Consider the following 26,513-nt stretch of genomic DNA (forward strand, 5'->3'; position numbering starts at 1 on the left):
TACATCAGATGTAGACATTATTATTATTATCATTTTCATATTTACATTTTTATTCATTTAGTCATTATGCGATGGATATTCACGTTTAACACGTCAATCAGTTCCGTTAAGTGATTCGCTTGTGAGAATCTGCGATCAAATTGTTACCTTCCAAGATATGAGATACAATCTAGTTGATGACGATAATTCGAAATTACCTTTGAGTACTTCAGAACTTTTATTACAAAGCATTAAACAACTAATTAATATTCGGCGAAAAGATGATACTAAATTGTTATCTGTCGATGTCAATGATCATCAGCTTGATCAACATTTACAAGTTATTAATTTGGCACTTTTTAATTGTGTAAATTCAATAGTACCACAAGAATCAGCATTAACATCTGCGGTTTACTATACTACTCTAAGAAATACACCAAAACAAATAGACTTTAAAATGGATTTAAACCTTGTAATGGATGACGAGGTGAATGACCCTTTTTTTTTAAAAAAAAATGTTTGCTTTTTTTCCTTCAATATGTTTCAGAAATTAAAATTATTGTATACGATTTACTAGTCGCAGTAGTAAGAATTTGAATTCTACTATCGTTAATATTCTTTACCGGATTTTAATCCATCCTGAACATAATAATTAAACCCTTTATTAAAAATATTATGCAACATTATACCTTCCTAATAAAACTGGTAGCTATCTAAACTTAGGGTAGCTAGCTCAGTGGATCGCTCATTACAATTTAAAAGGTACTAAATTCGACTCTAAATTTGTATCTAGACGAAGAGTCCTAAATAAAGTAAAACATGCCTTCTAGGTTCCACTGCTAATGAAATATTCGTCTGTTTTAAATAACTTATGTGTTGTTGTGGTTAGTATTCAATATAATCCTTAAACTTCGTATACAGTTCGTCCTGATAACCGTCACTAGATAACGCCCCAACTGTGTATTAATCAGAAGGCGAATACGAAGTGTTGAGTAAGTTTATTATTGCACCACGTACAGATCACCAAAATTACAGGTACGCTAAGCAAGCATAAAAGAGTAGTGCCGAAAAGTAAGCGGGCAAGCGAGTGAGTGAACGGGATTAAAATGTACATATATATATATATATATATATATATATATATATATATATATATATATATATATATATATATATATATAATGAAATGAATGAACCATCGAATCAATTAAGCTCAAGCATGCATATTCATACAAGTGCTACAATAACAAAGGTACAATGGTATAGATAAGTTGTTATTGTACGAATGACTCTGTCCGTTAAAAAAATTAACAAATGGGCTTAAGTAAATGAAGTATGAACAAATTCAATTGCACGTGGGCTGCTATAATAGTTCCCCCAGCAAACAAAGATACAAAACAGTGTCTGTGTTTGCGAAAAAATGTTAAGTCTAATAGGACAGTAAATATCGAAATTTACTAAATTAAGATGTATGATAGAGCTATCGTGTAAGTTATTACAAATACGTGTAAACTTGAGTTCGTATACGTCCGTGAGTACAAATAAGATAATAACGGAAGATCGAAAGATTACAGTAGTGTTTTTAAAAGTTTATACACATCGACATCAGAATATACAAAATATGTCGAATATAATAATATATAAGTTAAAATGCTCGATGTGCTCATACAAAACGAAGATAAAAGAAATTTACATCTGAATAGGTGAACGGAATTATTAATTCAAAATGGTAGCTATGTATCGTTGCGGCATCTCACTCTTCGACCATATCTTGTCGTTACTGGATTCTCTCCGTTTTACTTCGTCGATGTCGTTGATGATTGAAACTCACGTTTCGGTGATTCGTCTCAGTGGCTTCGGAATAAACGCTCGTGGTTGGCCCGTAGAAATATCACACGTGATGCTTACTTTTTCGAATAGAGTTTCTTTTAGTGTCAAAGAGGTTGTGTTGGCAGACCTTAGTCTATTTAGCTCAACATCTATATTTTGCAATGCTGCTAATTTGTGATGATAGATTTCAAATTAGATGAAAGCGTTTATCATCGTTCTGGACGACGCATCTGCCACTTCGTTATTATTGCTTTTAATATATTGTATGTTAGACGTAAATTGGGAAATAAATTCTAATTGTCGAATTTCCCTCGACGATTAGTTATCCTGCTTGACGTTCAATACTTTCGTGAGGGGTTTATGATATGTATACACTGCGAAAATTGTACCATCTATCATATGTCCGAAATGCTTCATTGCCAAGTAAAAAAGGGCTGCACGTGATCTTCTATAGTGTGCAATAACTTTATTGACCAAATCACACTTCCTAGTTAACTGTTGAGTTACATTAGCGTTACAGATAATAGGAAACCTCACCAATACTTTGTTTAGAAAAAAATAGATTAGAAATTTCAATGAACTGATACCATGTATGATTCCTCTAACTATTCAGTTTTATTATTACTGTACTATTGAACAACTTATAAAAATGGAAGATAACATAAATTCACTCACAAGTAAGTAGGAAACTTTAAATATCATGAGAAATAATTTTGTATCATATTAGTATTTGGATGTTATTACATCACCAAGATCTAATAAACACAATTCACTTTGTTATTAACATCCCGTGAAATGCTTTCAAATGTTTTTCTTTAACTAGATTGCTAAAATACTAGGTTTGTCAAATGTTTCTAGAAAATATTTTTTATTCTATTTGCAGTATACGTGCTTTTAACGCATTTGAAATGAAAATCTCTTTGACACCGTGTTGTCTAAAATATTTCTTCTTTGGAACCATAATGTTTAGACGAGCGCATAACAATATTTCTACAAACCTCATTTTTCTTGGTATTTAAATTCAAAGTATGGTATCTACTTACCTATGTTTGTTACTCATCTTTGAGCAGCATAGGCCACCGACCAGGATTCTCCAACGAATTCTGTCCTGGGCTCTGCTTTCCAGTTGTTTCCAATTGCTGTTCATTCTTTTGATGATATCTAACTCCGATAAAATTCACCTGTTAGGTTAAAAGCAATGATCTTCATTATTTGAGAAAAGCCTGTCCGGTACAACTTAGTTCAGTAGGATGTTTGCCTATGTTAATTGATTATAGACCAGTTGATCAAATGTAGTGTTTTCTTTAAAATATTGCAGTTAAATCATTCGAAGAACTCCGAGTTCTCAAGTTGGCTTAATACCACTGTGCTCCGAGGTAATAAAAACGTCCCACGATCACTTCGTTAATTTCGGTCTCAAACTAATGTAATGAATCAGATAAGATTTTGACGTGTTTAATTATATGTAACCAATATTACTGATATGAATGTGTTTGGATTGCGTTTCACTTTTTAACCATATATTTAAAATCAATTTTAACACTGAGGTTTTGATTGTGGATTAGTTCAAATAAAGCAAACTTTTTTCAAGTGACGAGAACCATCTTTCTTTCAGTGTTCAATAAAATTTCAATATTTAGCATCGTCGAGCATTTTATTCAGTCTGTGGTACATATAAGAATGTAATTTGCCCTGAGGATCTTATTTCACTCATCCAAAGCTATCTACATGTAGTATCTATTCAAAAGGGCTCGTATTAATAAGGGCGACCAGCGAGACATTTTAATATATGTCTCATTGTTAAAACGTTCAAAGGTCTCACCTATTATTCGAATTTGTCTAAACTAAATTTGAGACATTGTTGTTTCGGAGATTCCGATGGCTTAGACAATGTTTCCTTTAGGCCCAGACAATTTTGTTTTACTAATTTGTAACATTCATATCCAATTCATATTCACACCATCGATTTGTTATTAATGTGGGCGTAAGCGCACACAGTTAAATAAAACACCTAAACAGCTATGAGTTATCTATATATACAAGTATATTCAGGGATTTCCATTTCTTAATTGGTGCATACTTGTCACTTTTGTGGCTTATTGTCTTTATGTTAAAACTACCTAGACTTGGAATGTATATTTGTTTATTTATTTATACACATAAATATTTGTACAAGAGTGCGCCAAATATATATGCGCCGCTCTGGCTTTCACTATACGTGCATTGATCTCATCACTCACACCACGACCAGCACTTATGCAGCTACCTAGATACATGAACTTCTCAACTACTTCTATCTGCTCACCATCCAGGGTGAGTACAGGATTAGAATCCTGCCAGTCTTGTAGAAGTTCTTTGCACTCCGAAGGTGCAAAGCACATACCATACCTACGGACATTGATTGCCAACTGATTAAGTGCGGATTGCATGCCTTGGGAATTATCGCACAGTAAGACAATATTATCCGCAAACTCAAGGTCGAGAAGTCTTTCTCCAGGCAACAGATCCACACTGTCATTACTTACATCCATCAGAGCTGTTTCCAGAATGTCATCGATGGCAAAGTTGAAGAGGAATGGTGAGATTAGGCAACCCTTCCTAACCCCACTGCTTGAATGGAACAATGGAGAAAGGTGGTTGTATGCCCTCACTCTGCCTGAGGTGTTCGTATTTAGGGGCACACCCTTCTTCCATGGACAATCCCAGAGAACAGTCCTGTCCAATGAATCGAAGGCAGCCCTGATGTCAAGAAACACTACGATTGTTGGCTTTTGATAAGTATGACGGTGCTCTAACATTTGGTGGAGGGTGAAGATATGATCAATACATCCTCGACCAGAACGAAAACTAACCTGCTCCTCGCGAGTCAATCTTCCTCTAGTTTTGAACAACCTACGAAGTATGACAGAAGCCAATAATTTGGAAGCAATCGGATGTAGACTTATCCCCTGATAGTTGTTACAGGAACGACGTGAACCGTTTTTAAAGATAGGAACAACTATCGACTCATTTCCATGAAGTTGGAACACTCTCTAGCTCCCAAACCTTTGTAAACAACGTTGTCAGTTATTTAACCAGAAAGTCACCACCATCTTTAAAAAGAGCCGGAGGTAAGTCATCTGGGCCCGGTGATTCGTAGCGCTTTAAGAGTTGGATGTTAGTGATTGGCATCCCGTCAACCTCAGAGATTATTTCGCTCACACCAGACTTCTTGCTGCCAGTGGCTCGGATGAGTTGGAAGAGCTTCCGGTAGTTACCAGACGCAGCTGCTGCTTCCAGCTCATTAGCACGCTCCGACCACCATGCTTCTCGGTCCTTACGCAAGCTTTGCCTAATTCCATTACGTAACAGCCTTCGTTTGTGGTCGAACTCACGGTCACCCGGAGTAAACCGACGGGCTTCAATGAGTTGTAAGGAGCCCGAGAAACCCAGTGCTTATAAGCGGGACGTTTCGCGAACCCACAACTGACTGTACCCGCCATTTTCATGGCGTCATGCAATTGCAACCGATGCTCATCTATACTTTTCGGTGGAATGGTAGCTAGCCTAGAAGCTAGCTCGGTTCGATACTTACTAGCAACAGTAGTTGCAACCAGCTTGCTAACATCAATCCGTTGGTGGCGGTCACTTCGTTGGCCACTGAAAAGTAAGGTAAGATTGGCGCAGATCAAGGCATGGTCAGAGTCCAGATAGGTATTCCAAAAGGAGCGGTAGTCTTGTACACAACCACGCCAGTGGTAGCTGATCGCGATGTGATCAATCTGAGTCCAGGCTTGAGATGCAGTGGGAGGACGCCAGGTGGCACATCGGCGATGACTGTGCCGAAAGTTAGTGCTAGCCAGAAACAGGTTGTGGTCCGTGCACAGTTGTAGTAGACGGTCTCCGTTATTCGACCCGCGACCAACCAGTCTCCATCGGCTACCTAAACGACTCTCTTCTCTGCCTAGACGCCCGACCTGAGCATTCAAGTCTCCGGCTAGTACTACAATATCTGTCGAACGCACTTTCTGGAGAATAACAGATAAATGGTGGTAGAATTCATTCTTGATTGCATCCGGGCTACAATCTGTCGGGGCATAGGCGGGGATGACGAAAAGACATCGTTTCTCACTCCGATTTCTTCTCACTTTGATGGAACTTTCTAATCTAACAACACATAAACGACTGTTAATGGGGATCCAATCGATTAGTGCTGCCTCAGCTCTAGCGCTTAGTGCGACACCAACGCGAGCAAGACCAGACGAAGATGCCACAGGGTCCCCGGATAAGCGCACGTAAAACAAGCTTTTCGAAGCGACAGGTCGAGAGCGAATTTGTAGTACTTCACCATAGTCTTGAATACGAATCTCGGTTAGACATCAGACGTTGATATTAAGACTTTCCCAAGACACACCCAGTCCTATCTGTTGTTCGACCTGCATAAGTGTGCGAACGTTGAAGGAAGCCAGTTTGAATGGTACACGTGGTTTCAGAAAATCTGCTTCAGTATTCGTATTCGATGGTGCCATTCAATTTTCGACCAGTCAGTGACTGGACAGAACGGAGTTTCCACCATAGGCGAGCTGCTGTATAAGTCGAAAAAAATAGTATAGACAGAGTAGGAATAAAAGAGGGTGAATAATGACGTAGTAAATAATAATAATAATTTGAATCATTTGATTGTTAGTGGAAGCAAGAAAAGTAGTTTCCGTAAATACAGATAGTTCATCATTTGTGTGTGGGCTGTGATACTGCCCGGGTGCCCAAACTGAAGCAGGTGGTATTCCTAGGGCGCCACACTCGGAGCCTTCGACCTAAAGGTCTGATCCATAAGGCAGTGGAGCATCGTGAGGAGACTCAGTCCCATGGTAGCCGGTGACCAATAATAGCTTTATACGCCATTTGTTCCCTCAGGATACTGGACCCATGTGCACTATTGGTTTAGGATCAGGGTTTCCCTTAGGTGACTCACCGGCCCGGTTAAAGCGCCGAACATTCGCTTTTCGTGCGCTCAATTTTGTAAACAACACCCCGGCCACGAGAAGGCAGTGAGTAGGACTTCCCTGACATAGGCTGTATACGCGTGGCCTTGTGAGAGTATTTCGAGAGGGAGGGCGAGCCCATCGCTCTCTCGGCCATACCAGGGCATTCGGGGGCCATATTTTAGTTCAAGCACACACGGTATTTGATTTCCTGTCGTTTAGACAAAATGTAAAAAGGACTGCCTTTTCAAAGTACGGTAACATGTTTGTTTTTTGCTTTAAACATAATGCTTTACCCTCCGTTAAAACAAAAAGACTAATGAGTAAGAGGGCGTAATTTTCTATTTGAGTTATGATGCACACAAATCATGGGTTTATAGATATTTGTTCTAATAGCCCGGAAAAAGGCATGCAGGCTGAGACCTTGAATAGATTCCTGCATTAACGCGTCTTTTTTGTAAATTTATACTTGCCGTGTGTGTTTGAGATGACATATTAGCCTCTCTATTTATATACAAACACATGACTCGTCTTACACTTTATCAGGCAACCAGCAGAACATGCACATACCACTGTACGGGTAGAAAAAGATATATTTTCCATGTTTTTTTGGTTTATAAAACAATCATGACAGACATAAATAATCGCAGGAAAATTGTTGTACACAGTTTGCTAAAGCTTAAATGTAATTTTGAGTTTCAAATAAATCTATCCACTTGGCCAAACAATATTAAAAGTACGATGAAATCATGGTGAGTTGAACAGCAGGTGTGTATGAAAATTTTATATTGCATCCTTTTCATTTCACCCAGCTAATGTACTAAGAAGTATAATGAAGTTGTTAGTTTTCCATAAATCTTATCTCGGCATACACAAAATAGTCAAACATTCGTAATAATAATCTTACTGTTCGTAGATTTGACTCTATCAGAGTTAAACAATCGACAATTTAATACCTCAATTTACGATAATATTCTTGGGAATCTATCATCAAAGTGATTCAGATTCTTTAAGTAATTAATTCACTGAATTATTTCCTTTAAAATCCATACTTTTCAATTTTGTCCCTGTCAACCTTTCCTTTTTCTGTGTAAAATTATGTATCATATCGAATTCCGTCATTGATTCACAGTTTTATTTTTTTCCGTTCAGTCTATGAACTGATAGTTGTAGTGTGATATTGAAAAGCTCAGATGTTTTTGTTAAGAAATTCTTTAAATTTATTTTTTATGTTTACTGATAAATATTATAATATTCATAAAATACATTATGAGCTGATGTTCATTAAACTACCACCGAAATTCGAGAAACACAAAATGTACACACTGATGAGAAGTTTCATATTAAGGCAAAACACTTATAAAATGCTTTCTAGTTTTCAACAAGGGTCCAACGAAGGTCAGTGCTTGATATGTGATCTATGAACATCACACATTCTCCATATATTCCGCTGAGAAATATACTATTTAAATGGAAATCATTGTGATCACCATGTGATAGATTGATTTGTTCTGTCAAATGAATTTCGCTACATGAATGAACGAAATTCGTTCAAATAAAATAAAGCTTATTGGTAAACACCAATGGTAACTAGGTAAGGTGTCAGGGGGATGTAGATTAGATTAAAATATGTGCCGTGCAGGATTATGTTGGGGCATATTAATTGCCTATTTCTTATCCAATCAACGCCAGTGGATACTTGAAGACTCGAGAATCTTATGTAAAAAATTTAAAATATACCAACATTTCTCTTATTGTGATTCCTATTTCAATCCAACCTTTTTATCTGGGGTGCAATTACGTTCCTGTTCAGCCGTGTTCTGATTTGGAAAACTTCGAGTGAAGTAGTGTCCAAGACTACTAAGCAATAAGGTTAACTCGGTCGTAATAAGAGAAATGATATCATAAGGATAGCTCAGGTTTTCTAAATATTTGTTATGACACATTAGTTCATTTTTTTGAAAAAACAACCTTAGTGATATTTTACTACCACAACATTTATTTAATAACATTCAGTGTTAACTGATTAACTATTTTCAATTCTAGTTTGCTAACAATGTTATATGGCCTACGGTCATTGTATGTTACTGCCTAAACGGAGTTGTTCCTATTCAGTTCCTGACTTCTGTTCAGAATATAAAGTTATTCTGAAAGTCTCACCTTCTCTATGTAGTATTACCATGTGAAATATTGGTGTGGTTAGTGTTTCCAGTCTATTCGAACTTTTATTCATAGTGTCGTATTAGAAGAATCGTAGACGTGTACCTCATAATAAAGAACGAACTTGTATCTTGTCAACATTTGAATGTATCAAAGTCTATTTTATAAATATTAGATTTTACTGTGTTATCTGGGAACGCTAATAGACGTAATCGTCGTAACATGATTTAACGTCACTGTATTTTATTGAATTCATTGTTTGTGAAGTTTTTCGCTTTCAATTTTCAGAGAGTTCCTCAATTAATTACCCCCAATCGCCCTGGTACGGCCGAGTGTGGGGAGAGTCCTCTCTGCCTCTCGAAATGCTCTCAGATGGCCACTTGTATATAGCCTCTGCCGAGTAAGTCCTACTCACTGCCTTCCCGTGGCGGGGGTGTTGTTTACAAAATTGAGAGAACGAAAAGCGAATGTCCGGTGCTTTAACCGAGTTGGTGGACATCAAGGGTCCACCTAGGTGTGTTGGAAGTCCTTGATTCCAAACCAATAGTGCACATGGGCTCCAGTATCCTGAGGGAACAAATGGCGTATGAAGCTATTATTGGTCACCAGCTACCATGGGACTGAGTCTCCTCACGATGCTCCACTGCCTTGTGGATCAGACCTTTAGGTCGAAGGCTCCGAGTGTGGCGCCCTAGGAATACCACCTGCTTCAGTCTGGGCACCCGGGCAGTATCACAGCCCACACACAAATCAAAATGCGATTTGTGTAGCGCATATGTATTTGGTACCTCTTTGTACCAATATCTATGTGTTCAAACAACAATAATAATAATAATAATAATAATAATAATAATAATAATAATTATTATTATTATTATTATTATTATTATTATTATTATAAGGTTCCTTAATTGGGAACATTTTGAAAGAATCAATGAACAATCTGCGACAAGTATGTTTTTTTTTAAAAATAAAATATACTTATGTTCTCATAACCTAAATGATCATTTAAAGATCTGCATCTGAAACAGCGTAATCATCCATTAGTAATTACAAACGATTAACGGAATACCTTTGACGTCTCGATTATTTTAATTAACATCTTTCAGTACTGTATATTTGTAAATTTATAGACGACTTCGGAGATGTTTATCACTTTTTGCTATAACTAATTGACTTCATCTTCATGTAACTTTTTATTTAACAATTTCATTTTATCTTTTCCCAATTGATGATCGAATTGTAATAATCCACGAAATGACTAGGAAATGGCCTGACATATCGTTTATTATTATGAATCATGGTAAACGTTCACAATAGTTGTAGAAATTAAACTTCGGATCTTTTAGTAAGCGCCAAACCAAATAAGTATCCACTCGTTTTTGTTTTTAGCTGTAACCAGTTCACAGTTGGTGTTAATCGTATTTTAACATCATCCAAAGACTCGAAACTAAGACCAATGAATATTGACTACTTAGAAAAGAGTTTCAGTAGCAAAACTATGATTGATTATTTTCAGTTGCGATGTGATGCATTGTTATATGGCTAATGTGTATCGAAGGAAAGTTAGTTGTGTGTTTAGACGTGAAATTTATAGATTCTCCAGTACAAATATTTACAAATGATGTATATTATATCCATAAGTCGGTCTATGGAGTTCTTGATTAAAAAATCTGTCTTAGATTTATAGAACCACAACAACAGAATTCCATTCGTGAAAACATGATTTTGCAAGATTGTCAGTATTTAATTGTTTATGGTGAATTATGATTGAAAAATTAAAGAATTATGTCGTTTAGCTCCTGGCATACTTTTCTTTGGTTTTACTTGTGGACTTTCATAAATACCGTGATCAAACGATGCTTTGTTGTATCAAAAGGGAATTCCATATAACTGGTCACAACCACTTATCGTCCCAATATATAAGAAAGGGTCAAAATCATCCAGTGACAACCGTAGAGGGATTAGTTTGACTAATACAGCATGTAAAATATTAGCGTCAATAATTATCGATCGTCTGACTAAGACTCGTGAACTGCAAACACGAGAAAATCAGGCTGGCTTCAGACCTGGTCGTGGCTGCATCGACCACGTATTCACCATTCGTCAGGTTCTAGAACACAAGCATGCAAGCAGCATTTGACTCTGTAAACCGAGAGGTTCTATGGCAGTGTCTGTCATTAAAAGGCGTACTTCAGAAGTACATAAACCTTGTGAAGGCTCTTTACTCGAACACTACTAGTCAAGTTATAGCATAAGGTGAACTGTCATCTGATTTTGCAACTTCACGTGGTGTCCGTCAAGGCTGTCCACTTTCTCTATTTTTGTTCAACTTCATCATAGACATACTGATAGAAATAACGCTCTCATCGACTGAATTTTCGTGCATTGATTTTCTACCAGGAGGTCCATTTATCGACTTAGAATAGACAGATGATATAGTCATGTTTGGTGAAGACGCTGATAAAATGCAGTCTTTTGGTAGCACTGAGTAACAACGCCAGAATGTTTGGGATGCGTTTCCTCCTCTAAATGCAAGTTGTTGCTTCAGGACTGGTCTGCGGCAACGCCTGAACTTAGGATAGGGAGTGAAGTATTCGAACGCGTCGACAACTGCACTTATCTTGGAAGTCTGTTCGGCCCTAACGGTTTGGCATCTGACGAGTTCTCGGCACGGATTCAGAATGTTCGTTTGGCTTTTGCCAACTCACACCAATGGCGAATGCGAGTTATTCACCTATCAATTAAGGGACGAGTATATTGTGCGGCAGTTCGTTCTGTTTTACTTTATGGCTGCGAAACGTGGCTATTAAGAGTAGAAGATACTCGTAAGCTACTAGTATTTGACCAAAGATGTCTTAGAAATATTGCTTGCATCTGCTATTATCACCGGGTGAGTAATGGTGAATTATACGCAGGGTATTAGGGAATGACGGTAAATGCGTTGATGAGGTTGTGAACCTTCATTGACTGAAATGGTTGGGCCACGTATTACTCAGGCCCAACCACCAATTATCATGACGCACAATGGTAACCGATGTTGGGGATGGTTGGAAGAAAGTTAGGGGCGGCCAGACCGAAACGTGGCATCAGTGCTTGGGGCCACTAACTTCTAGGTTAAGCCATGTTGGTAGATGCAGACTACTTGGTTGGGGTCCGCGTGACTGTCGTTAGAGACTGAGTGACATGGCTGAGAATCGATCACAATATTGTAGGTGTATACACTCACTGTCTTCCCTTAAACTATGGGAATAAAATCGCTCCATATCTTTCTGTCTACGAACTAATTCTTTCTTCCTGTACTATGTCCTTAGATGCAATGTTTCTTTTATATATTGCAACCAGTGAATGAAGTACGTCTATGAATCCTGTGTTCATCTTGTGCTAATGAGGTATGGTAACGTGGACCGATGCATATATGTGCCCGGTCCTACGTCGTAGGTGATTGGTTTCAAAAGCGATGGATTTAAGTGGGTTCTGGTAAACGTTATGGAATCAATTTGTATTTTTTTGTCTAGATCTTTATAAATAATTTTCCTTGCCTAAATCGTAACCGAAGTAATTAAAGTATAGTGTATAAATATACCTTCTACATGCCTACGTATCCGAGTATAAATGGTTATAAACCTTTATGGGTGTTGAATAGTTTTAAAAATCAGAGATTATTTCGGTTTCATATTCTTAATTTCTTGCCCATCTCACTAACGTTTTATGTCTGCAATAGTTTTGCTTATGAAAATCAGGTTTCTGAATTTTTTTGTTGTAAGATTCATTTCACTTGTTTTCAAGTGATGATTTGTACAATATAGGATTAGTTATTTTATTTCTTTTTTTATGTGATTCCATTTATATTTTGTTTGATTATTAGGATATTTGCTTATTTGATGAATATTCCACGCTGAATGATCAATTAACAATTCCTCTTGCAAACGGCACGATAACAGCATTCAGTTCAACAAATCTATTGAAATGTCCAAATTTACTGCAACATTTAAAACTTGTTCATCAAACAATTCGTCGGAAATTTGCTATTAAGAGTATCGAAAATAATTTAGCCAATTATCAGTTACAACTTTCTAATGAATATACAGGACGTTTGAGTGTTCTGAAAGAACTTGGATTTATTGATTCGGCAACACAAAGCTATTGCCTTAGTTTTAAAGGTAAGATATTTGCAATGCCTAAATAATCATGGTTTGGTTGAAGGTTTTTGTAATGATTAGTTTAATTTGTAGATTTTATTTGTCACAGACTAAACTCACTAAAGGTACCATTGAAAACCTGGAAACAGTGGACAACTGTTTCGTTTTAATATGCTACGCATCTCCATTGAGTACCCACGAACTTGCCAAAGATCAAAACTCAGGGCCTTGGGATTGTTCAATTAACATTTCACCATCAGAATCGCTGTATTGGCACCAGTTGGTACAATTTCTTGTTCAATCCACAATATGGCGCGATGATAATCCGTTACTTATGGTGACAACTGTCACTTCCAACACGTTTGGACTCCACTAATCACGACTTTTCACTAGGACTTCACTGACATCTTGAAGAGGTTTTGTGGAGAATGTTTTGAATTCGTAAGTTCCATTCCTTACGGATTGATCCTAGTTGAGATAGCTATCTGATTTTCAGTAGTATCTCAAATGAGACCCTACTGTGACGAAAACGAGTCATTCTTGAATAATAGTTTTATCATAATGATTTTATTTAAATTTTTAACGAATAAGTAAATAAAACTAAAGATAGTCTCTAATTTCTAAAGGTGTAACCTAAGTACTTTTTGTTTTCTCAAAAAATGTATTATTTATTGACAGATGAAACATCAGAGTGCAACCTAGATTTTTGATAAATTTCCTTACACTTAGTTGTTTTTAAAAATAGCATATTGATTTGGCAGAGAAGAAATATTAATATTCACACGTAAATTTATATTTGCTTTGATTTTTCTACAGGAATTAGGGATTAAGTTCTGAACACTGAAAAACTGCTGAATTTAATCCATAGATTTCCACAATTTACCAGGCATTGTATTTCAAAAGAATTATTATGTGAGGACAGCCAACGAGTGAACTCGAGGAAGCTCTAAGAAGCTCAAAGAGAGCCGAAGATGCTCCATTCAATCATCTTTTGGAAGAATATTCCAGAATCCCTACGTGGAGCTTCCCTATTGGACAAATGCTAATAGCCCCCCTATAAATACCTGAAAGTTTTGAACCATAATTGACACTATTTGGAATAGCCTTCCTTTCACTTGAAAAAGAAGAACCAAGACAAATCAGTGGCAACGGGGATGAAATATCTTCGGCTGTTTCTGAGCTTCTTAGGGCTTCCTCGAGTCCTCAAACCTCCCCTCTTTAGAGTCTTGTGTAAGACGTTTTCCTTCGGTCCACCTGAAACTCGGTTACCGCATTCCTCTTGCTGTTCACCACTCTCGAAGCCTGTACCGCTTTGGCCTTGCGCCTTTTATTTCTTCCACATTCGCGCTCCCGAGATGAATCCGCGAGCGATTGAAACGGGGTCGGCTTTGTGTGATCAAAGTTCTGCCGTTCCCTTGAATTTGATTTATGTGTCTTATACTCGTTCCGACATTTCTCCGGACTAGGTACAGTACATTTCCGATCCGACGTTCTATAACACCTGGTCCCTACTTTCTATCATCTTGATACGATTTGACAAATACCCTTTCACCCACCTGAAAGCTACGAGTGACCGTACGATGCTCATTCATGGGTTTACTTGGCTGCAGCATTCTGTTAAGGACTGTCCATATTTTCCTTCCGAACATACACTCGGCTGGTGACGTTCCTTCTGTTACTGCCGGATTAGGGATAACTCTGTAAGACGTTAGGAACTTACTGATCACCTGTTCTGGGATACCCTCCCTTCCTCCTTTGAACAGAGCTCTTTTTATCGTACCCACGAATCTTTCTGCTTGGTTATTCGACTGAGGATGGGACGGAGGAGATTGTGGATGCGATATTGCATTTTCGCCACAAAAGTGTTTAAAAGCAGATGACATAAACTGAGTACCGTTTTCAGTCACTAAGATCTCTAGGACCCCAAGACAAGCAAACAATCCTGACAATATTCTTATTGTACTCTCTGATTTCGTTTTCGGCATGTCATATACTTCTGGCCATTTTGTGAAAGCATCGACGACAACCAAGTAATTTCTGCCTTGTATTGGACCGGCGAAATCAGCGTGTATTTTTTGCCAAGGCCCGTCCGGTTTTGGCCATGGTTGTGGTTCAGCTTTAGTCGGATTCTCTGTGGCCTCTAGACAGGACCAACAACTGCGACATTTTTGTTTTCTATCATGGTTGTGGAGATTCAATAGGTTGGTTATTTTAAATACGAATAGAGCTTTGAATTGGACGGAAATTCGGACATACTAATTCCTGTATTTCTGGATACTTTACCAAACAATATGCGATTTTATTTAACAAAGCAAACATATGAGAAATGTACTTTTAGGAGATATTTCTAAAAGATTAGCATTAACCCCCTGGGTATTTTCGTTATTTTCATTGCTTTTTTCCATACACTATTATTATTAGTTGCTGAAAAAAATAAACCCTGGTATACCAGAACGAAGATTGAAGGAATAGTAACTATCAGGACCAATTTATCGATAAATATTATATTACAGTGTTATTACGTAATTTTTAAGTAACTAGACTACTTTGTCTATATACCCATAAACAACTGTTGTACGACTTTCTATTCGTGTTTAGTCTATCACTTACGGTTTCCGCTATCCACTACCACTTTTGGCTTTTTTTTTTTATCCATAATTGTTATTTTTCATTTTATAGTATGGTGCGGCCGGGTGTGTCTATATAAACCACGTCTGTTTGGAATATAACTATAGTTAAAGCTGGTTGATGACTTTTGAACTCGGAGCAGCTATTGAGAGAGATGCTTGCGAATCACATACCAGTAGGAAACTAGATATCGGCTCAAAATTAGTAGTACTGGTGAGGCCTATAATTGGGCAAATCAGAGATTTTTGATTATAGAGTAAATAGTAAGCACGAAATAGATCAAATCAGTATTCTGATTAGTGGATTCCCAAGTGATATTTGTCAGCGGTCAACAAGACAACAAATTGTTATATCCTTTTTTTCCTAGGTTTCTTTGCATGTGAATTAACAAGTAAGGAAGTTTTATTGACACAACTTTTACTCGACGGTTTTATTGACGATTTATTGGCCCCTGATATTGCAGCTGTTCTCTCAGCGTTTTCCAATGAACTAAGAGCACAAGATCTTACTCCAGAAAAGACAACTAGCTATTATCTTGAAGAATTAATTGTTTCAATAAATCGTACTGCTTCTACTACTACTACTACTACTAATTATACAAGCAATTTTAATCTTCATAAGGATTTGGAATGTATTCCTCGTCATTTACTTTTAGTATTCAAAAACGTTTTAACTCGTGCCTATGAGGTGAGCTAATTGCATATACACATTTTCCAATTAACTGATAAAATGGTTCAGCAGTGTTTCAGAATAAGATAAATTGACTGACAACATAAGGATATCTCAGTTGAATTCCTATAAACGTATGAAACATAAATATAGTTCAGTCAGACTCGAATAAATATGAGTTCAAATGTCGTAATATCTTCCATCAGAGAAGTCCGAATGAATGGGAAACTCAAACGATTTCTCCAAGTTTTGCTGTGGTTGATAAAACTATAGGGAGTCTAAAGCGAGGAAGAGCGGCAGGTTCTTTAATGATAGTGATTCAGTTTAAGTAATTGGACTGGCTAATATATTAGCTAGATTCTAAGACCTGGACATAATCTCATTTGACTAGTTTCGATCACTGAACATCACCGTTTTATAGGAAAGGATAAAATGCCTCTTGTGACAATATTTGAGAAATCAGTTTGACTAGTGTACTGTCTAAAATATTAGTTCTAATAATTATCAGACACTGAACTGAACCTCATGCATCTTCCAAACAAAGGGCGAGCTTACCACACAGCACAATACTCTGTTCTATTTTATTGCTGTGACATATGGCTTTTGAGAATAGAAGATATGAGTAGCATAGTACATTAATACTCGACCATGAGTGTCTTAGAATCATTGCTCGTGTACGATGTGATCACCGAGTGAAAAGTTGAGTATAGACGCAGAGTACTGGATAGTGATGGCAAATCGTTTGACGACGCAGTAATTCTTCATCGACTTAAGGCGGTCGAGGTATGTATTTTGTATTCTTAACCGCTTTCTACCTCGATATGCGATGTTGATTGATGTCGGAGTAGTTTGAAAGAAGTTTAGAAAGACTAGACCATAATGTGACGTCAGTTCATGAAACCATTGGACTGAGTCATGTAGGTAAATACAAATTACTTGATTTGCATAAATGCGATTATCGTATCTAGTGGTTGGAGATGTGGATTTTATAGATAGAATCGATCCCATAGTATATATATCGTAATGTTTATGCTTATATTCATGATTACAACTCTCCGGCAATTTAGTATTTTATGACGCAGTATGTTTTGCTAGGACCAATCGTTTTGAATCCCTTGTTTTTTTGTCGACTCTGAAGAGATTTATAACTACAGGTTGGTATGATCTAGGTTTATATACAACTGAAGACGAGCATTGTTCTGTATTTCCTCTTGTTCTACAGTTAACGTAATTGTGGATTGAATTACATAATTTGATAGTGTCACATAACTAACAGATAATTATAGACCAACAAAAATATAGCTAAGATTCTAGAAATTTTCAGTTTGATATTTTAGGAATTATTTTTAAAAGAAAAGAGAGCTGACGATACTTTAATGCATCTGTCCAGTACGAATCAACTGTTTCTAATTAGTGAGAATTTTCATTTAATCAATCATAAGCACATATGAGCATCAGTCCAAGTTGTCAAACCATATCAGTACGACAAAACTGAATTATCAAGACGAACCGGAGAAAGAGAAGTAGTTATAGAGTCAGTGGTAGGACAAAACATTATAGATATACAATGTTTCTTGAAAAATATCTTGACGCGGTGGTCGGGCTTGTCTATTGTGATAAACCAATCGAGCTATACTCGCAAGAACAACCGTTCCTCAAGGTCCTACCACGTCAAACAGGTCAGTTGAAGACCGGTAAGACTGAAAGCAGCAAACTCGAAGTCGTACTTCTGACTGTACAGAGATGTGACGGCATTAAGGTGTTTCCTTCAGACAACCAGCGTAACAGCGATGCTGCCTTTCCACAAGGAGGGGTGGGGTTAGAATCGGTCGACCTTAAAAATGCACACCTCGTCTTATCACACGGATTTCCGTCTCCGGCGGTACGGTTCCAAAAAGTACGAAGCTAGCATGAAAATTACTCACAAGAAAGTCTTGCGTGACCGGCCCCAAGCAGTAGCCCCTTGGGTACTGCGGTCACGCTCTCAGGTACCTCCAGAAGAACGCTTCCATGGTGTGAGCAACCGGGAAGTGATGACTGCCCTCATAACTCTAGCAACACTCAAGATCATTATATTCATGATCAATCTCCATCTTCAATTCCTATTATTTCTTCTACATCGACCAAACCTCCTCTTTTGGTTTCCTCCTCAAGTGTCACCATAGCCAACGATTCTAGTGCGTAAAACATTGTCCTAGGTCTACTGAAACCGCGCTCCAAACTACACATTAGAGCCTTCAACGTACGCACCCTGTGTCAAATTGCCCAGCAGGCGTCCTGGGCTAAAACCCTAGGATCTCGTACCATTGATATATGCTGTGTCTCCGAAACACACATACAGGATCCTAGTGTGGTCATTCACTTGACGTCAAAAAGGATAGTCGATGGGATGCACTTTCCGTGTATCTGGCGACGCGGTGGCTAGTTTTCGTGAACTGGCGGGTGTGACATAGCACTAAGTACGAGGGCAGAACAAGGACTATTGGAGTGGATCCCCGTTAACAGTCGTCTATATGTTGTTCGGCTCAACAGCTCCGTTAGAACTCGGAAGGATAGGGACACACATCGTTGCCTTTTCGTTGTTTCTGCCTATGGTCCCACTGATTGCAGCCCGGATGAAGTGAAAGATGAGTTTTACAGGAAGCTTTCTGAACTTCTTTATAATTCTGAACGCTCAGACATAGTACTCGTAGCAGCTAGCTCAGATGAATTGGCTCCAGAGATCTTTAAGTATGGTGGTTCAATTTTAGCGATTAGGTTGACTGATATTTTAGCTAAAATCTGGGAGTTTGACGTAATCCCATGTGGCTGGTCACAATCACTTATCGTCCCAATATATAAGAAAGGGTCAAAATCATCCAGTGACAACCATAGAGGGATTAGTTTGACTAATACAGCATGTAAAATATTAGCGTCAATAATTATCGATCGTCTGACTAAGACTCGTGAACTGCAAACACGAGAAAATCAGGCTGGCTTCAGACCTGGTCGTGGCTGCATCGACCACGTATTCACCATTCGTCAGGTTCTAGAACACAAGCATGCAAGCAGCATTTGACTCTGTAAACCGAGAGGTTCTATGGCAGTGTCTGTCATTAAAAGGCGTACTTCAGAAGTACATAAACCTTGTGAAGGCTCTTTACTCGAACACTAGTCGAGTCAGGGCCCTAGTACGGCCGAGAGTGGGGAGTGCCGCCCTCCCTCTCCAAACGCTCACACGTCCACGGGTAAACAACCTCTGTCGGGGAAGTCCTACTCACTGCCTTCTCGTGGCCGGGGTGTTGTTTACAAAATTGAGCGCACTAAAAGCGAATGTTCGGCGCTTTAACCGGGCCGGTGAGTCACCTAAGGGAAACCCTGATCCTAAACCAATAGTGCACATGGGTCCAGTATCCTGAGGGAAGAAATAGCGTATAAAGCTATTATTGGTCACCGGCTACCATGGGACTGAATCTCCTCACGATGCTCCACTGCCTTATGGATCAGACCTTTAGGTCGAAGGCTCCGAGTGTGGCGCCCTAGGAATACCACCTGCTTCAGTTTGGGCACCCGGGCAGTATCACAGCCCACACACAAATGATGAACTATCTGTATTTACGGAAACTACTTTTCTTGCTTCCACTAACAATCAAATGATTCAAATTATTATTATTATTTACTACGTCATTATTCACCCTCTTTTATTCCTACTCTGTCTATACTATTTTTTTCGACTTATACAGCAGCTCGCCTATGGTGGAAACTCCGTTCTGTCCAGTCACTGACTGGTCGAAAATTGAATGGCACCATCGAATACGAATACTGAAGCAGATTTTCTGAAACCACGTGTACCATTCAAACTGGCTTCCTTCAACGTTCGCACACTTATGCAGGTCGAACAACAGATAGGACTGGGTGTGTCTTGGGAAAGTCTTAATATCAACGTCTGATGTCTAACCGAGATTCGTATTCAAGACTATGGTGAAGTACTACAAATTCGCTCTCGACCTGTCGCTTCGAAAAGCTTGTTTTACGTGCGCTTATCCGGGGACCCTGTGGCATCTTCGTCTGGTCTTGCTCGCGTTGGTGTCGCACTAAGCGCTAGAGCTGAGGCAGCACTAATCGATTGGATCCCCATTAACAGTCGTTTATGTGTTGTTAGATTAGAAAGTTCCATCAAAGTGAGAAGAAATCGGCGTGAGAAACGATATCTTTTCGTCATCTCCGCCTATGCCCCGACAGATTGTAGCCCGGATGCAATCAAGAATGAATTCTACCACCATTTATCTGTTATTCTCCAGAAAGTGCGTTCGACAGATATTGTAGTACTAGCCGGAGACTTGAATGCTCAGGTCGGGCGTCTAGGCAGAGAAGAGAGTCGTTTAGGTAGCCGATGGAGACTGGTTGGTCGCGGGTCGAATAACGGAGACCGTCTACTACAACTGTGCACGGACCACAACCTGTTTCTGGCTAGCACTAACTTTCGGCACAGTCATCGCCGATGTGCCACCTGGCGTCCTCCCACTGCATCTCAAGCCTGGACTCAGATTGATCACATCGCGATCAGCTACCACTGGCGTGGTTGTGTACAAGACTACCGCTCCTTTTGGAATACCTATCTGGACTCTGACCATGCCTTGATCTGCGCCAATCTTACCTTACTTTTCAGTGGCCAACGAAGTGACCGCCACCAACGGATTGATGTTAGCAAGCTGGTTGCAACTACTGTTGCTAGTAAGTATCGAACCGAGCTAGCTTCTAGGCTAGCTACCATTCCACCGAAAAGTATAGATGAGCATCGGTTGCAATTGCATGACGCCATGAAAATGGCGGGTACAGTCAGTTGTGGGTTCGCGAAACGTCCCGCTTATAAGCACTGGGTTTCTCGGGCTCCTTACAACTCATTGAAGCCCGTCGGTTTACTCCGGGTGACCGTGAGTTCGACCACAAACGAAGGCTGTTACGTAATGGAATTAGGCAAAGCTTGCGTAAGGACCGAGAAGCATGGTGGTCGGAGCGTGCTTATGAGCTGGAAGCAGCAGCTGCGTCTGGTAACTACCGGAAGCTCTTCCAACTCATCCGAGCCACTGGCAGCAAGAAGTCTGGTGTGAGCGAAATAATCTCTGAGGTTGACGGGATGCCAATCACTAACATCCAACTCTTAAAGCGCTACGAATCACCGGGCCCAGATGACTTACCTCCGGCTCTTTTTAAAGATGGTGGTGACTTTCTGGTTAAATAACTGACAACGTTGTTTACAAAGGTTTGGGAGCTAGAGAGTGTTCCAACTTCATGGAAATGAGTCGATAGTTGTTCCTATCTTTAAAAACGGTTCACGTCGTTCCTGTAACAACTATCAGGGGATAAGTCTACATCCGATTGCTTCCAAATTATTGGCTTCTGTCATACTTCGTAGGTTGTTCAAAACTAGAGGAAGATTGACTCGCGAGGAGCAGGTTAGTTTTCGTTCTGGTCGAGGATGTATTGATCATATCTTCACCCTCCACCAAATGTTAGAGCACCGTCATACTTATCAAAAGCCAACAATCGTAGTGTTTCTTGACATCAGGGCTGCCTTCGATTCATTGGACAGGACTGTTCTCTGGGATTGTCCATGGAAGAAGGGTGTGCCCCTAAATACGAACACCTCAGGCAGAGTGAGGGCATACAACCACCTTTCTCCATTGTTCCATTCAAGCAGTGGGGTTAGGAAGGGTTGCCTAATCTCACCATTCCTCTTCAACTTTGCCATCGATGACATTCTGGAAACAGCTCTGATGGATGTAAGTAATGACAGTGTGGATCTGTTGCCTGGAGAAAGACTTCTCGACCTTGAGTTTGCGGATAATATTGTCTTACTGTGCGATAATTCCCAAGGCATGCAATCCGCACTTAATCAGTTGGCAATCAATGTCCGTAGGTATGGTATGTGCTTTGCACCTTCGGAGTGCAAAGAACTTCTACAAGACTGGCAGGATTCTAATCCTGTACTCACCCTGGATGGTGAGCAGATAGAAGTAGTTGAGAAGTTCATGTATCTAGGTAGCTGCATAAGTGCTGGTCGTGGTGTGAGTGATGAGATCAATGCACGTATAGTGAAAGCAAGAGCGGCTTATGCCCATCTCGGCCATATTTGGCGCCTTCGTGATGTCTGGCTCTCTGCAAAAGTTCGGATCTAAAACGCGTCGGTGAGAGCAGGTTTGCTCTATGCTTGCGAAGCCTGGCCTCTCTGAGTTGAGGACGTTAGACGACTTTCTGTGTTTGATCATCGTTGTCTCCGAAGGATTGCTGACATCTAGTGGCAACACCATGTTAGTAATGGAGAGGTTCGGCATCGTGTGTTCGGTCACAGACGATAATGCAATCTTTGTCACCATTTTAAACACCGACTTCGGTGGCTTGGACATGTTCTACGAATGTCGTCCCAGAGAATTCCACATCGTGCATTATTTGCCGACTCTGGGACTGGTTTGAAAAAGTGGAGAGGTGGTCAGTATATGACATGGTGTCGTGGTATGAAAGAAAGCTGCAAAGGACTGGCTTGTGTCGGTCCTTCACGACTCTCTGGTTGGGGTCCGAGAGATGGTGCTATACAATGGCTAGAGACGTTATCAGATATGCCGATGCTGCTGTAACTTTCTTTTACTTTCTTCATAAAAAGTGGTTGTAACATCCTTAACTAAAAGAATTATTTCTGATTGTATCTTTCTGTTTCCCCTATTATTATTACACTGTCATACATTAATCTGTGGACGTCATTGTTCTCTCATTTTTTTTCTTATACATAACTTACATTCTTGTTTTCTTCCCATTATCATTGTTTTGTTTGGCGCAAATCTATCTGGTGCCCCCTTGTAACAATATTTGCGCGTTCAAGTAAATGAATAATATAATGAATATGGCGAACTGTCACCTGATTTTGCAACTTCACGTGGTTTCCGTCAAGGTTATTCACCACCTCCATTTTGTTCAACAACGTTATCGTCGACTGAATTTTCGTGCATTGATTTTCTACCAGGAGGTCCATTTATCGACTTAGAATAGACAGATGATATAGTCATGTTTGGTGAAGACGCTGATAAAATGCAGTCTTTTGGTAGCACTGAGTAACAACGCCAGAATGTTTGGGATGCGTTTCCTCCTCTAAATGCAAGTTGTTGCTTCAGGACTGGTCTGCGGCAACGCCTGAACTTAGGATAGGGAGTGAAGTATTCGAACGCGTCGACAACTGCACTTATCTTGGAAGTCTGTTCGGCCCTAACGGTTTGGCATCTGACGAGTTCTCGGCACGGATTCAGAATGTTCGTTTGGCTTTTGCCAACTCACACCAATGGCGAATGCGAGTTATTCACCTATCAATTAAGGGACGAGTATATTGTGCGGCAGTTCGTTCTGTTTTACTTTATGGCTGCGAAACGTGGCTATTAAGAGTAGAAGATACTCGTAAGCTACTAGTATTTGACCAAAGATGTCTTAGAAATATTGCTTGCATCTGCTATTATCACCGGATGAGTAATGATGAATTATACGCAGGGTATTAGGGAATGATGGTATCTCAGTTGATGATGCATATATGTGCCTGGTCCTACGTTTGTAGCTGGCTGATATTTTAAGACAAACGTGAATACACCTGCATCTTAGCACTGTTATCCGACATCACTAACAACTGGTTATGGTAATTGTCGTGGAACCCAGTTAGGTAATCTGAGTTTAACAACACAGTACAGTTCAACAGTCAACGACTTTGTAAACTGAGTCCATGTTTGGGTTTTTTCACCTTCAGCTTTCTTCCGAATGACTCCTACATCAGCAAACTTTACTGAATAGTGGTAAATCATGATGTCAGTTGAAGGTATACAACAGTGTAATAGCTTATAAGATCATTGGGACCAAATCCTGTATCATGGTTTCGTGCTAGTTGGCACTCGTAAGGCTTACTTGTTGCAGTTTTCATTTTAGCTTTGGCTCTATATATATTGTATATTATATATATGCGAAAACTTATTTTGTAGCTGGAAACATTACAACGACGTCATAACTTAACTGACCCATATTTGGAAAGTCGACTCGATCTACGTATAGTTCCACTAGTTTATAAATGGGCTAATGGTTATTCATTTTCTGCAACCATATCAAAATGTGATATACCAGAAGGTTCATTAATTAAAAGTTTACTACAATTGGATGAATTAATTCGTCATATTTCTGGTGCATGTCGTCAATTTGGTAATCACATTTTAAGCTTGAAAATAGATGAAGCCAGAGACTTAATTCATCGTGATATTGTTTGTTCACCAAGTTTATATGTTTTACAAGATATAAAATTAGCTAAAGATGATTGAATTATATAATTTTGTGCTTATTTTTGCACTCAAAACTACAATTTTCTTTTACTTTAACTTAAAAAGTTTTTTTTCCTAAAAATACCGCTTTTCCAAATCTTGTTTTAAGCGTTTCCTGTTTCGGTTTATCACATCAAAATTACTTGTCATATGATTTACGTTTTTCTGAATGATGCAATCATTACTACATGTTATGTCTTCTGGCCCTCTCAGTCTATCACGTGGTAATATCGTCAGATAGAATACGTGTGTGGCCTTGACCAATAACGCATTATGCTAGTACAAACAGCCTAGTCCTTCTCGTCTGAACCTGCCTGTTGAGTCCAGAACACCAATGTCAGATTCCGCTGTATGAATCATATATTTCAGACAGGAAAACCAGACCACATCATACCATAAAATAGAAAATAACAATTATACAAGATCATGTCCAAAATTGGTTGTGATTGTAAGAGACTGTAACTAATAAATTGGGAATAACTTAAGAACAGTAAATTGTATAGTAGTAGTCAATAGGTCAGTCAAATGGGAACTTACAATAAAAGGAATATGAATATACACATAATGTAGTTTACTTAATGGTTACCCTAGCCGTTGCCACTCATTTATTCTTCGTTTGGCTATAACACTATTCATTTGCTTATTACATAATATTGATTATCTTTATATTCTGAGACGAAAGGGGTAACACAGATGGCCAGCCAACATCGATAGCCAACCAAAAATGTGAAAGACGAAGCACCGAACCGTTGTTCATAACTAATTTTCGATGTTTTTTAACATTATGAGCAGTTGGTTAGTGACTGGATCAAATATAGAACAATGCAGCTAATTGGCTTTAAGTATTTAATCGTATTCAATTAGTCATTTTCGTATTCAAATTTGCGTGAGGCATACAAACTGATCATAATAATTTTGCCGCTCCCTTGTCATATTTGGTTACAGTTCATTGGATCTAGAACAGAATATTCATTGATCCGATATCTGCTATCAGCAACGTGTTGCCTTCATTTAATTCCTCTTAGCATACCACTTCATCAAAATTATTTTATACTTTCCTATAAAAAGGTATCTTATAAGGCATGCACTGAGGCAACATACTCTACGTTTCATATGAGGATGAACACCTAAATACAACGTATAAAAGCGAAAGAATTCCCCTGTTGGGATGTAACAAACGGAAATCCAAGTGTAGAAGATATAGTACCAATTAGCATAATAATGCAGCATTTTTTGTGCTTACTCACCGTAGTATCTATTATTCGGTTCCACTAAGTAGAATTATTTTATAGCGATTGAGTGGCTTTAACGTTTGTGAACTAAACTAAATGGGATGATACACTCTACTTCGCCGCTTGTCCAGATTTTTTCCAAATTACAAGTCAATTTGAATTGTGTGCAAATATACAGCCATAAAACTTTACATCAACATCAGCCATTTAGAACCTTAAATGATTCCTTTAAATTTATTTAGAATGGACGTATATCTAAATTAACGAAATTTTAGTAGTGCTCTGCTACGTATAAATAATACTTTTATGTGTAGTACTTAATAAATGAACGGGAAAATACTCGACACTGCATACATATTGAATATTGAAAAACATTTACATAATCTTTCCCATTATTGATATACACACAATTCAAACAAAACACTACTACCTGCTTTGAAGTAGCTTGGAATAAATTGGCAAGGGAAATCATTTCTTGTAGGTTTTCTACTTCAAGAATAATTCACAGCGAAACACTAGTGTAGATAGTCTCATTATAAATAAAAATGCCATATTGACAAGAACATGCTCTCAGCGATTATCTATGCTCTA

General features: G+C 38.7%; 1 protein-coding gene across 2 annotated transcripts in view; it reads left to right on the forward strand.

The window, feature by feature from the left end:
* Positions 1 to 26,344, forward strand: part of SKIV2L_3 (Helicase SKI2W) — a 62,444-nt gene extending 36,100 nt beyond the window's left edge. Inside the window, exons 15-18 of one of the 2 annotated variants that reach the window (XM_051210480.1) lie at positions 62 to 466; positions 12,799 to 13,093; positions 16,068 to 16,387; positions 24,361 to 26,344. In XM_051210480.1, coding sequence (XP_051070474.1) covers positions 62 to 466; positions 12,799 to 13,093; positions 16,068 to 16,387; positions 24,361 to 24,690 — 1,350 coding nt within the window. In that variant the 3' untranslated portion in view covers positions 24,691 to 26,344. Of the gene's footprint in view, positions 1 to 61; positions 467 to 12,798 lie in introns of both variants that reach the window. The other variant, XM_051210479.1, reaches the window with a different exon arrangement.
* The last annotated feature ends 169 nt before the right edge of the window (positions 26,345 to 26,513 follow it).

The sequence above is a fragment of the Schistosoma haematobium genome, chromosome ZW (assembly GCF_000699445.3).
Source record: "Schistosoma haematobium chromosome ZW, whole genome shotgun sequence".
In the NCBI taxonomy this organism is placed as follows: Eukaryota; Metazoa; Platyhelminthes; class Trematoda; order Strigeidida; family Schistosomatidae; genus Schistosoma; species Schistosoma haematobium.